General features: G+C 32.4%; 1 protein-coding gene across 1 annotated transcript; it reads left to right on the forward strand.

Annotated features, from left to right (window-relative positions):
- Nucleotides 1-9,324: 9,324 nt before the first annotated feature.
- On the forward strand, nucleotides 9,325-11,050 carry LOC149580329 (UDP-glycosyltransferase 85A8-like). Its single transcript, XM_089790317.1, has 2 exons — nucleotides 9,325-9,833; nucleotides 9,911-11,050. The coding sequence occupies exons 1-2, from the start codon at nucleotides 9,362-9,364 to the stop codon at nucleotides 10,888-10,890; spliced, it is 1,452 nt and encodes a 483-aa protein (XP_089646443.1). The 5' UTR covers nucleotides 9,325-9,361; the 3' UTR covers nucleotides 10,891-11,050.
- Nucleotides 11,051-15,148: the final 4,098 nt, after the last annotated feature.

Raw genomic sequence — 15,148 nt, forward strand, 5'->3', positions numbered from 1 at the left:
ATTTGTAAAGAAGATAAATTATTGAAAAAACATAATTTACCTCAATGAAAGAAAAGTTTAGTAGGTTGTATTCCATGGGTACCAAGGAAGAAAAAATTGTAAAGATTTAAAAATGGTCTTACCAATGTTTTACTATGCATAGAAAATATTATGAGCAAAGTTTATATGCCAACATTACAGTGACATCATTATATATATAAATCTATTGGCATAACCTTTGCACCCTTCAAAGGTGCAAGTGCTAGTTGATAGTATCAAAGAAATCGATTATTATAGCTACTCAAAATCATACTAGAGATGATAAACAAAGAGAAATGTTATTATAAATTTCAACAGCAATCATTATTTGCCACCAAATACCAATGAATGTGTGGTCACTGGGTATACTTTAAAAAGCAAAAATTTAAAAGGCTAGTTCTGACATAAAATACAGGAAGAATCGATCATTTGTCATTAATAGCTAAACCAACTTTTATGCCAAGAGGAGTAAATTTATATGTGGTTCTTAGCAAACAGGTGAAGATGCAAGTGGATATTGAAGTCTAAATACATGAAGATGAATGGTTGGGATTAGGAAGAAATTCCAATTAGAGAGTTGAAAGACATGAATATGAATGGCTTAATGCATGCTATCATGGTACCTTTCCCTACACAAGGAACCATCAATCCTCTTATCAATTTGGCTCACCTCCTCTCTTTGTGAGGGGTTTTCATCACTTTTGTGAACATGGAATCAAGTCACAAGTGCATGTCTGAAGCAACTCATAAACAAAATAATGATGATGATGATGAGACATTTAATTTTCTTGCCATTCTAGATGGGTTACCACTAGATCATGGTTGCCTTGTCAATCTTGTCGAGCATGTAATTTCAATGGAAATGTCTGCCCCATAGTGGAGCATCATTTGTTGGGTAGCTTATCTAATGGAAAAACCCCTCCCATCACCTAAATGATTACATAAACTTTCATGTCTTGCACTTATCAAGTGGCCAAGAACTTGAAATTGCCTTGAGTGATCTTCTAGACAATGTGTGCTACCTCTTCTATTGCTCACTACAAATCTAATCTCCTCCTCTCTCGTGGACATATTCATGTCAAAGGTACAAAATCTTATATGGTAGAAATTGATCCTACATATTATTTTGTTTGATCGAATATGTTTATAGTAAACCAACACTTTCTAATTGTAGTTGAGCAATCGAAGAGGGTGGATAAAGTGATCACTTGTTTTCCGGGTAATCTTCCACTTTTGTTGCCCAGTGATCTATTTTCTTTCTATCGTGAATAGATGTGAAAAAACAAGAATGTTGGAGCAGGTTGACAACTATTTCAAATGGCTTAGTGCCCAAATGCCCAAAAAAGTCATATATGTTTCTTTCGACAACATCATCATCAAATCGAATGAATAGTTGGAGGAATTAGCAATGGGGTTGCAAACTAGCCAGCACCCATTTTGTGGGTGTTGCACAATGATATGCCTACCACTCTCCTTGAGGATTTTGAAGAGGGGGCTAAAGATTGAGGAATGATTGTGAAACGGGCGCCTCAATTGAAGGTTCTCAATAGAACTCGTGTGTGGAGAGCATGAGCATGGGAGTTCCAATGCTCAACTTTTGCTTTTGTAAGGATGTGTGGAAGTTTTGCATGGATTTGGAGGGTGTGGACATTGATGTAAATTTGGTAGTTAAAAGAGAGGAGATCAAGAAAGGAGTAAGGAACCTGATGGAGGGCCCGAAAGTGTAGTAGCTAAGAAAAAGGGGAATGGAGTTGAAGGAGGTTGTATTTAAAGCAATTAGGGAAGATAGTTCTTCCTTTTTCAACTTAAACAAGTTCATTCATGACATGTTGTAACTTTCCAGTTTGGCTACTGCAAAAATTATCTAAAGTAGAACCAATTATTTTCATACATATCAATTTGGTTAACTATGTAATTTATTGAATGGTCTATATCAGATGGCTTAAACATCACACACTAAGGCTTGATTCCTACACTAAGAGTGTTAAATAGTCAAAGTTTACATAATGTATGTTTTTTAAGAGTGATCGTCTATATTACTAGCAAGCAATTTGGGTCCACATTGACAATTACATATTGTGTTGCACTCTATGGGACTTTACCATAAATTTGATATAATTTATTTAAAAGTCTCTTTTCTAAAGTTTAATGTCTTTATTTAATAAAATATTGAGAATTTTGTTGGTGTAGATAGAAAGTAAATATGTGTAGCAATCATTCATTCATAGTACATATGGGCCACTTTTTTGTAATTTTATAAAAAAATACCTATCATTTAAACATATCTATGAGGTGGATAGTATTTTTTGTGGTATGTGTGATTCAAATGTCCAAAAATCCTATCTTTTGAGTTGAATCAAATTCAAAAGCATCCCAACTTTGAGCTTCAAAAATAACAATCATTAGTTGAATTCTTGATGATTTGATAATCTTATGGTCTCCAACTTATTTCCAACTCTATCCAACATTTCAAATCTTCAAACTCTGATTCCTAAGTCAAAAGTTATTCAAGGTTAATCATGCTCTCCAAAAGATGTAATTTCATCCCAATTGTTAACCTCTGAAACCAAAAAAAAGTTTAAGAAAAGCACTTTGAAAATGTGTTTTCGCTAAAAATCTTAACCTCTCTAACCACTTAAAAGAGGGGAAAGGTTAATCAGGAAAGTGAAAAAATGTATTTGTAATCAGGGATAACTTTAGCAATGAATATTCTCCAAATGACAAATTTCACTCATCGGGGACCCTAAATTTGGCAAAAAAAAATTGCACTTTCAAGTTGCTCATATCGCAAGCACTTTATGAAAATTGGGTCCCATGCTTAGAGCAATCACCAATAATGATACATAATTATTTTTATTTTGGTGATGACTTCTCTAGTAGAATTTAATCTTTCCACATGATAAATCAAATATTTTCACCTACAATTTCTGACGCATGTCTTATTTGATGAAAACATTTGCCAATATGTGGTAAATCTTTCAGTTAGGTTATATATTAAGTACATATAATTGATACATATTTCTATTCCAAAGACATTCCAAGTAAATTTTTATCCTTTTACTATTTGGCCCAAAATAGGTTTCATTGTGGAAATGTGTCATTATTCTGGAGACTTTCTTTAAAACTTATTCTCATTAAACATTTTTTCCTAAAATGGGATTTATACCATCGATTTAGGATCATCTGATAGTTATTAAATAGGGTTTTTATGTTTAGATGACATAAAAGTATGGTTTCTAGGTATTTGCATTTATGGTCGTGTGTTTCTTCAGTAATAAAAAATTAGCCTAGGTTTTACAAAATTTTCATGCGATGGAAATAAAATCATGAATAGAATTAATTTTTTTCCTAGTTTGAAAAAAAATTCACCAACAAAAATTAATTTTTTCACCAATAGAAATTAATTTTTTCCCCTTAAAATAATGTTTGATTCACCATGATTTTATAGTCTTTTCCAAGGGGTGTTTCTTAAAGTTATTTGTGTTTGCAATCAAAATCTTTTAACCTCAATATCAAATGAAAGAGGTTAATGAACCTCAATAAAAGTTAGATATCTTGTGTGATGCACGCAGCCAAAAATGTTGACAAGGTTTCTTTGGTACTCATGTGTGAAAGCAACAAAGCTATTAAAATTGTAGTCTGGAGACCTCGAGAAAATGTCCTCATAAGAAGTCAATGGATTTGACCTTTGCTGAAAATAATCTTAACCAGATGCAACCAGCCCATCAAAGCATAGGGGTGTGAACCAATCTACATATGAACTATTAGACTGAATGTGAAGAAATGATGGGAGATGTGTCTTTCAAGCCTCAAGAGAAAAATGGAACATGATATTTGGATGGGAATGTATCAAATATAGTCTACAGTCTGAACATTTGAAGAATTTGGTCACACGGTTTGAAATGCTTTATTATTCATTTTAACATAGAATGATATCCAATGCTACTATACTATTTGATAGAAGCTCCAAGAGTCATATGGTCTCCTCTCAAATATATGATGTCATAAGTGCAGTCAATAATAGGAAAAATAAAAAGTATAATGTCGAAGCTGGATATGAATTGTTTGATAGTATACCTCAATGAGCAATGTAAAGATTTCATTTTCTACATTTTCCTTTCACAAAGAAATGTGAGGATTAGATTCCTCTATCTTAAAAAGGAAATGTGAAAGCATAGGAAGCTTAAATATTGTGTTTAAAAAATACTTCAAACATAGTGCCTAAGTCTTGAAACTAGTGCCTACTTCTTAATCACAGTGCTTGTGGACGCAGATAGTTCTAGCTATCCTGATGCAAAAATGACATGGTATAGTTGTCTTATTATATGCATTCCATCAACATACATGTAGCATTCAATTGAACTATAGAAGCTGATAAATGAGAGTTTGACTAATGGAGAGTTAATCAAAGAAATTATTCATTTTGTATGATTTTTACTCATGAAACATGAAATTCTTATACCCCCTAATTTATATCCTACTAGACTTAATTTATATTTACTATCCTATCCAATTTAATTTGAAATTTCTTATCTCTCTGAATTTAATTTAGAATCCTTATTATAGTTTGTTTTAATTTTGACAAAAAATAAAGCAAAAAAAGGTAGTGGCAATTTTGTTTGTGGCGGTGACTATGGTTGAAATACAGGCGTGTCTAACCATTTGGAGGCTATCATGGAGAGCCTCTAAGGTAAATCAAGAATCTTCACCATTCCATCAAAACATCAACTTTAGATTTATAAATTTAATTTTATTATAATTAGATTTTTAATTTCAAAAAAATTGGAAATGAGAGAAATAAAGGTCACTTGTATGATAGTATTGGTAGTGGTTGTGGTGATGATAACTGCAGTCTCTTTGCAAGTGGTGGAGGTAACACCAAGTTCCCGCTCACACTCCATCTATGGCTAGAAGTGGAAATTCTATTCCATGGATTTCTTTCCTACTACTTGATCTTCTTGCAATTTTTCATTTCCTATTCCATTAGCTGGTTGTTGTTACTTTTTTGCATAGATATGTTTTAAATTCATTGTTGATTACCTAGAAGATGGTTCATTACCAAATATTTATACATTTGCATAAAGTTCCATGTGTGGTAGTCTTGAGTTAAATTTATTTTTTTAATGATCTAGGTGGATGTATTTGTATCCAAGGATTTTATTTAGATTATGAAACAACTTTCTCAAATTTTAAATAATTCAATCTAAATATTAGATAAGTTTAATTATAAATAAGATTGGTTGTCTCAAATAAATTGATTTAGATATTATAATTTTTAAATATATATAAACATATTTAATTAGTAGAAACCTAGTAGTAAAATGATATAGTCAACATAATGAAAGTTATAAACTTATTTAAGTAGAATTTTTTATAATATACTATATTGAAATATTCATCAATTATTTTTCACTTGACACTAGAGACATAACTCAATATATTTCAAATAGCTTTTGCAATTAGCTCTATGGTCGTCCCTACAACTAAACATGATATATAACTAGCAGCCCCACCTCAGTTTGCAATAGGTATGTTAAATATATGTTGAATATAAATTAAGAAAAAAATGGTCTATTTATGTATACATTTGTGTAATACATGATAGCTTCAAATCATCTATATCTCCACTTAAAAGGACACACAAACCTTATACAAAACTTGTAAATAGAGAAGAGAATTGCACTCTCTATCTCTCTCTCAGAGAAATATATATGTATATAGATATATATGTGTGTGTATACATATATACATGTGTGTGTGTGTGTGTACATTCATACATATAGATATATAGATGTATATATATATATATATATATATATATATATATATATATATATATATATATATATATATATATACACACAAATACACAACACATTCACCTCTATCTTCACTCCATCTCAACCACTCTATATGTGTATCTTTATTTCACTATGTATCTTTCTTGCATTCTTCTCTATTGAGGAATTTAATTTGTCCAAAAGAATTTTAATCATTGTAATGAAAATGCATAGTGCCTTAACTTAAAGGAAAGGATGTTACCTCCTTTTTGGATCAAATATTTAGCACAATTGAACCCTCAACACATGCTCATCCTTTCTAAGATATAATAAAGAAGCATTGTACAGTATGATAAAGTCTCCTCTGTATCAAATTCTACCATTGAATTTGTGAAATGATCCTGTATATATCACAATTTAATTCTTCATGAATGTCAAGCTAGACATGTGTGAAGTGGCCTAAAGAAACAAATGATTCATATTCTTTCAATGTTCTTATTTCTATGTACAAGATTTATTTAATAGTTAAACAAAATCATTAACTATTTAAAGATTTGAAATAAATTAAAATATAATTTAATTAAATATAACAAATGGTCTTTCACTTTTCTTTTTATTATTATTAGTTGAAATTTTATTTTTTATATCTTTTATCCATCTTTATTCTATCAGTTTTGTACTTAACTTTAATTTAGATATCAATATATAATAAGTATTTATTTATTAACATAATTGTTCTAAATATTTTAACCTTTAGAAATTGAGAAATATAAGACACTAATGTTCTAGATATTTTTATTTGAAAAATATGTTTTTAAAGATCATTTATTTTAATTTTTTATAAATGTTTAAGTTGTATAACAACATTTACACTCATTAACTTTTACGTGAGATGTTTGCAAAAGTATTATATGTATTAATCATGCAATCAAATAACTACTCTATGAAACAAAAATATCTATAAAAGAAACTATATTATAAAAATACCGTAGTTTGATTATTGTACATTATTTTGAAATAACATAAATGTTTAATATATTTTAATATAATGATTTTTCTTATTGATTATATGTCACTATCCTTCATCATTATGATTATAATTATAATTAAGATAAATTTAAGTATCGTTGTTTCCTAATACTAAAGTAAAAATCTTTTTGATATTTTTAGTTTAAAATACATTTGATCAATTATTTTTTTTAAACATATTGATGTCCATCTTAAATTAAAATTTGCATAAGTTTAGGTACCACATGTATTTGGCTTTCTAGTTCATACAATAGGAATGATCAGCTAACCTATAAAGGGGTAAATAAATGGGGCACTTCATTACTGTAGAAACCCACGACAACTCTAATACACCTTGTGAAAGGCAGATGGACAAAATAAACTAAAATGGAAAAATATGTAAAGTGTTGTGGCACTAATATATTTCATTAACTTTCCCATATCAATCACATTGTTCATATTAATTATATTTTGTCCATATCAATAACATTATAAGATGCCTCTATTTATAGAGGTCTTAGATTATTTCTAGAAACATCTAAATTAACCAACATAGAAAAAATAAACTTTTGTAGAACTATCCACATATAAATGACTTCTAGAACTTTACCTAACCCTATTCTTCGATCCTGGAATTTTTAGAATCCTTTATTATGCTTTTACATTTCATTTGAAAGGAAAATTACACATTCGAACGCTCCCTGCTAATTTCAACCTCAAATGTTGTTGCATACAAATCTAAATCCTTTCTTTTGCCTGATGCCAAAATGTCATTTCCTAATAATCTTCATGTCTGTTAATGTCTTTGTGAATATACAACTATAGTTTGCCTCATCTACCAAGATGTGTGACTCCTTTTGTCTTCTAAGGCCGCAGCCTTTAATTTCTACAAACATTTTGTTATCAATTGGCTGAATCTTTTACCAACGATTTAGGATCCACTGATAATCTTGCCTCATCTATCACAAATGCATGTGATAGGATTCACTCATAACCTTGATCAAATTCATGTCTTCTTTCATCTACCTTTGATAGCTTCATCTGTCACAAATGGTGACAAGGTTCTCCAAATAAACTTGCTCTGAAAAATATTAAATCTCTTTTCTCTTACAAATCGTGACAAACAAATTCCTTCTTCTTCAGCTATCCCTTGATTAGCTGCTTCTTTCAAAAATAGTGATAGGATACTCCCAAATAACCTGGTTCTAATTCGTTTGCCATAGATGCTGACAGGATTTTCGTACACTAGCTCTAATACCACTTGTAGAAACCTCAGACCATTCTTACAATTTTCTACCAATTTGATCCATAGCTCCATCCATAATCCATTTTTATACAACCTGCCATAGAATCGTTTTTGCAAACAACTTCAGCAAAATCACATTTCTCAATCCCATAACCACTCAAATCATTTGTGTCAAAAGATACATCACATACAAATGGTTTCACATTCAAACATTCTTTCTCTTGTTTCAAAGTAGGCACTAATTTCATTTAACAATTTAGACTTTTCTTCTCCCATTTGATTTCTTACTTTTGCCAATTCCTTTTGCAAAATATTTTTTTCACACAATAATCTTGCATTTTCTTTCTTCACCATCATTAATTTTTCTTCTAACTTATTTGTCTTCTCTTTCTGAACTCTACTAACTTTTTCCATTGAAATCAATAATTTAACACACCTTACTCTTTCTTTTAGATAATTCTAAATACGTTTTTACTTCCAAATTTTTAATTAAATTTTCAAACAACTTGAAACAAACCCTACATAAATATCAAACTTGACTCCATGTCATATCCCTTTTTTTCTGTTAATGACAATAGGAGAATTTCTCAAATGGCCATACCTTTTGTTCTTTCCTCCATCCTTTCTTTCGTTCTTTACAAACACTTAGGTCCCTTCATAATCTTCAAACCAATATTGTCATTATAATAGCTAGAAGTTCTTCAATACAATTTTCATGTTCATCATTACACTCGAACATTTGAACATTTCTAGAATCTTATATTGTGCTTTTACATTTCATTTGAGAGAGAAATTACACATTCCAACAATTGCTTCCATGGTAGTTATTCTCATAGTGAAATTGTCAATCTTTGAATTTAAAAAACTTCTTATAAAGAAAGCCTTCCCCGTCAAATATAGTCACTTGTTTAAGATGCCCGGTTTCCTTATAAATTCTGAAGAAACAGCTTAAAATATTACTACTTCTGATTGTGCAGATTGCCTTTCTCCGAATCTGATCTAATTCATATTAAAGTATTTTAAAGAATTGACCACATTTCAGCAACGTCTAGTTTGTTTGGATTATTTAAAAGGGTTGGCAGATTATTTAATTAAATATGACACAAGCGACCTGATCACCCATTTTGAACGATCTTTTAAGTGTTCTTCACGTTACCATGTCAACCTAACATTCTACGGTTCCAATAAGACCGAGGGCCCATTGACTGCTCACCAATTTACGTGATTGTTTTCGTGTTCTTCACGTGACTGTTCCCCAAAAATATACGAAGGCCAGGCTCATTTCATTTCAAGAGATAAGAAAGGCAGCATGGAGATGAATGGGCTGCACGCAGTGGTGGTACCTTACCCCGCCCAAGGCACCATCAATCCTCTTTTCAATTTCGCCCACCTTCTCTCCTCAAGAGGGGTTTTCATCACTTTTGTCCACACGGAGTGGAGTCACAATCGCATCTTCAAAGGAGCTGCTATAGATAATGATGATGAAAAATTCAAGTTTCTCACCATTCCAGATGGGTTGCCGCCAGATCACAATCTTGCCGACTACATAATCGCAGTAGAAAACCTTGGCCCAGCCTTGGAACATCATCCGCGGTGCGGCTTACCTGAAGGAGCTCCTCCCATCACTTGCATTATAGCGGAATCTTTCATGTCTTGCACTTATCAAGTCGCCATCAACATGGGATTGCCTCGGGTGATCTTCTGGCCAATGTGCGCCGCCTCCTCTATTGCTCAGTGCTACTCCAACCTCCTCCTCTCCCACGGCCACATTCCTGTCAAAGGTACGAAATCTATTCATTTCAAGGTTTGTTTTGATTGCACGAATATGCTTGTAATAACAAAGGATTTATAATTGCAGAGGAGCATATGAGGAGGGAGGATAAAGCGATCACTTGCTTGCCCTGTAATCTACCGCCTCTGTTGCCGAGTGATCTCTGTTCCTCCTATCGCACTACTGATACAGCGGACGTTTACTTCCAGTGGTTTCTTCGCGAGTCCCAATTTCAAAGTAAGGCGGACTATGTGCTTATCAACACATTCGATGAGCTTGAACCTCCTGACACAGTAAACGTGCTGTCCTGTAACGGCTGCCCTGCTTTGGCAGTGGGGCCTGTCTTTCTTCCCAATTTCTTGGAAGGAAAAGGTTTGAGCAAGCAATCGAGTCTTTTGAAGCAGGACGAGAGCTGTCTCAAATGGCTGGATTCCCAATTGCCCAATACCGTCATTTATGTGTCCTTCGGAAGCCTCGCAGTGACATCAAACGAGCAGCTGGAGGAATTGGCAATGGGGTTGGAAAATAGTCAGCACCCATTTCTGTGGGTGTTGCGCAATGATATTGCGGGAGGTATGCCTGCCACTCTGCCAGAGGGTTTTGAAGAGAGAGTGAGAGATCGGGGACTGATTGTGAAATGGGCACCTCAGGTGGAAGTTTTGTCTCACCCTTCTGTAGGAGGGTTTATTACGCACAGCGGGTGGAACTCTTGTTTCGAGAGCATCAGTATGGGAGTTCCCATGCTCGGATGGCCCCATTTCCATGACCAGTTTCTAAACTGCCGCTTTTGCAAGGATGCGTGGAAGATTGGCATGGATTTTGAGAGCGTGGATGTTGATGAAAATCCGGTGGTTACAAGGGAGGAGATTGAGAAAGGGGTGAGGGGACTAATGGAGGGTTCAAAAGCAGAGAAGCTAAGAAAAAGAGGCATGGATTTGAAAGAGGCGGCTTTCAAAGCGGTTGGGGAAGGAGGTTCTTCGTTTTTCAATCTGAATAGGTTTGTTTGTGATCTGATGCATCTTTTCAAATTGACATTTATTGAAGTGGTCGAACGCAATGATAAGTAGAGAGTTATAACTCAATATTTTATCATCCATCTCTTTTATTAGGTTTTAGTTTTTTCTGATGAAGGCTCTATGATTGTTCATAAAGTATTTAAATAAAATGATGTTCTATGATTGTTCATAAAGTATTTAAATAAAATGTATGTTAAGTCTTGGAAGAAAACCATTCGTGACGAAATGGAACCCTTAAGATGAAAATCAAAATTGCAATTTGAATAGATTCTCTCTCATAAAAATCAAAATTGTAATTTGAATAGATTCTCTCTTTCTTACGCTCTATTTGCTTTGTTTTATCTCAATTTTGTTGAAAAGTCACAAAAGAGTATTTAATGTTGTAGGTATCTAATAAGTGGTATACTTATCTTTTAGTTTAGCAATTACTTGTAATTCAAGAAATAGAATTTTATAAAAACCATTTATATAAAAAAGGATAGATAAATGCTACTTTGTAAATACAATTTTTATTCATTTTTCACATTTATAAAAAATATTGAATAATGGACAAAGTTATATATATATATATATATATATATATATAATGTGTGTGTGTGTGTGTGAAATCTTTACCTGGATGAACCCAACATTCGAGAGAGATGCACGAAAGAGGTCCAACTAGTTTTGACAATGGGAGGGCTACCTAGCATTTGTGTGCAAAATTTAGAGGCAGGTTTCATACATTCCCTAACAACATTCCTCTTTGCAACATACGACCCATTGATCAATTTTAGAGCCCCCTTCAATCCAAACAAAGGTTGCTTGATCTATGTCAAGGATATTCCAAGGACAACCAACTCGACATAGACAAAGGGCCTCAAAGTTAGTATTCCTCATAACATTATCATAAGTACGATGAAAGATGTTTGTTGTAGAAGTTTAATTGGTATATTTTGGAATCTTTCTATGAGGCCTCGCCCCAACCCATCATAGCCTAGTTGATACATTATTATTTTGATACTTATGACTCAATATGTTAAGACACTATCGGATACACTGAACATTATTATGTTATTCTATGCTGTGTGATGTTTTACTTTTAGATATTTGATTTCATCATTTAATGCTTTATGAACATGTATACTAATAAAGTAAGTAAATGCAAAATTAACACTTTGATAATGCAATTTTAATGATTGAGAATATGAGTAGAATGAGATAAACAACTAATTATTTGAAAGATGGATGTTTTAATTTATGTAATTTCCCTAATACGTTATATACACATATGCATGTGATTTTCTTGAGTAACTAATGTGTGCAATGAGTGTGCAGGATATTTTAGCTAAGAAATCTAATGAAGAAACGAAACTGAACCCTACGCACCATTTGTGAAAACCAAGGTTAAATCTGATGAAAGATGCAAACTCCATTGTTCATATTTTATTTGTGTCATGGATTGAATGAATGTATCATTTTGTAATCTTTAAATGTTAATGTTTCGTAACAGTGTGTTATAGTGTCACTTGACACTCATGCATTGCATATGCATTCCAACATGATAGTTAGGGTTAACTGAGTAACATTAAGAGCTAAGTCAGACTAGGCTAGTAACCTTTTTGTTTGTTAGTTAATAATTGAGGTTAATTACCCTAATCAAGATTAGTGAGTAATCTGCATTTTTGAAGGTTGTTAGTAAGTCCTAAAATTTCCTAGCTTTTGATAGGTCCCTAATTAATCCTAAAGGCCAAAAATCATTAAATCTAAGTACCCAAGGGGTATGGGTATGGGTTGGAAGGGGTATGGGTATGGGTTGGGGGGCATTTTCCATCCCCTTAGCCCCTTTTTTGACTTTTATGGTCACTGAAAAATCCCATTTTTGCTTTATTGCGAAAATTGATTGTTTCCATCATGAGTTGGATAACTTTAACTCCACCTTGAGGTTAGCCTTAAGTCTAGTTGAGTTAGAAGCCTTTAGAACTTTAGGCAAGTGGGGGAGTTATTACTTTTTAGAGGTGGTTGAGTTTATGATCTTATTTAGAGGCAATTTGTAGAGGGTTTGAGTGTTCACCCAACCTCTAGTTTTAGAGTGGAGTTCAGAATTGAAGGAGAAGGAGAAGGAAGGGAATGCTCATCTCAAACTTGTTCAATTGCCATAACTTGATTTTGAAGGTAGGAATACTTCACCTAATTTTGTTCATTTTGTGCTTCATATTTCAGTTTTATTGGTTTTGTATGTTCGTGTGTGTGTTGAGTATGCTTGGGAGGGATTGAAATAGGTTTTCTTAAACATTTTTCTTTATTTTTTGCTTGAAATTTTGAAGGGATTGTATGGGTGTATTGGCATTACTCACCCTCAGATAGGACAGAAGTGGCCATATATGGGAAAAGGTCTTTAGTTGGACTCTGATAGTGTAGAGTCTCTTCTCAAGACGAGAAGAGGAAAAAAGGGTAGGGTGTTATGGGCCCCTACCCATCAGCACAAACCATGTTTTGATTTTTGGTATGTAAAAATGGAAGAATGGAAGTTCTTGAGTTTTAGCCCCAAAATGGCACCTATTATGGTGTTGTGTCTGACGTCTCCTATTGAAAAAATCCACCTTCTCCTAGTTTGGTTCAATGACGAACCTGTTGTGCAAACTGGGATGAGAGTGAATGCTTGATTTTGTCTTCATGTTATGATTGGTTGTCTCCCAATCAATTTTTGTTCTCTCCATGATCACCATGATGTATTGCAGAATTCATAATGGATCCCTTGTTAAGGGCCAAGAAGGAAATTTAGAATTGTATTGGATTTCGAATATGTTGGAATTTTTTCCTTCGGGATTGAAATCGTGTGTAAAAACATTATTGTTAACTTATTGTGGAAATGGCAACGAAGTCAAATTTTCTTCCTAGTTCTTTCCCGGTAGAGCCTTTGAATCAGGTGGTCAATAAAAAAATGATTGAGTGATATCCTTGCTTATGATTTTTCTCCTTGTAAATGAGTTATATTTATGTATGAAATGATGTTTACTCTTCATATGGAAATCTTATGTTTTTAAAATTTTACTCAATTGATTAAGGTTAATTAGATTAAAATGTTGATATAAAATTTTGCATTTAAAAATTAAAATATGTTAAAGAGAATTTGATGATATGATTGGTATTTCACTTCTTAAATTGCATGTGTATTAGGAAGCATAATGCTCTTTTTCAAATGTTCAAACATTACATTTAACATCTATGTTATAAATCAATTTAGAAAAAAAAAACCCCTTGACTAATAAATAAATTTGAAATTTCATACTTAGTGAAAAAAATGATCTTCAAAAAATATATATATATATTTCCTTGAGGTAAACAGTTCTAGATTTTATATGGAAAAAAAAAAAAAAATTCCTACAACAGAAAATCTTCATTCCTCAAATATTCTTCTCTTGACTTTATTAGATATTAAAATATTAAATATTTAAATGCAAAGAAAAGAAAAAATAAATATTATTAATACTCTTAGCAAATATCCTAAATATCCTAAATATCCTAAATATCACCTCCATAAACTTTTTAACACTAAATGCCCTAAATGCCCTTACCCCTAAGTACTTGTCTCCCCCTCCATTCTCCTAGGCGTCAGTTTGGAGTAAATGGGAGTTTAAACAAAAACATAATATAAGTCAAATGCTTTTAGTGCAATGTTGCACCTTGCCATCATTCCCTTGGTTTGACAAGGGACCATTAATGCTTCTTGTTCTTGCCTACAACTCTGTTTTGACAACAAACATTTGATTGACTTGGGACCCGCGTGCCCTATGTCATGTCACACATAACATTTACCTTGCAAATGAAATTAAAGGGTGGGTGGGAGATTTAGAAAGACATGATTGTTTTTGAGGTTTTTTTGAAAAAAAAATTCATAACCCTTGCTTAGCGTACTTTCCTTCCACTTGGGCTGCATTTTTTTTTTAAACATAGAGCCACGTGTAGCCTTTGGAGATAAGGTTAGTGGGGAAGATTTATGTTAAGAGGATGGACGTTTAGTTTTATTGTTTGGTTAGGTAGGTAGGGGTGTGGAAAGGGGTTAGTCATAATGTTAAGATTGTTTTGTTTGATGTTAGATTTAAAGTGGTTTGTTGGTTAGTATTAAATAAGATGTTAGTGGTAGGTAGTTTTAGGATTTGTATAGGATAGTTTGTTATTAAAGTTTAGTTAGTAATTGTGATTTTAGAATTTAATATTATATAAAATGGTGGTTAGTGTTGTTATTTTAATACTAGAGTTTTATTGTAGTTTTAGATTTTAATTAAGTTTTATTAACTTAGAAGTTTTAGTATATTTTATTGTTAAG

Source organism: Cupressus sempervirens, chromosome 1 (genome assembly GCF_028749045.1).
Source record: "Cupressus sempervirens isolate cs-2001-9-10 chromosome 1, ASM2874904v1, whole genome shotgun sequence".
In the NCBI taxonomy this organism is placed as follows: domain Eukaryota; kingdom Viridiplantae; phylum Streptophyta; class Pinopsida; order Cupressales; family Cupressaceae; genus Cupressus; species Cupressus sempervirens.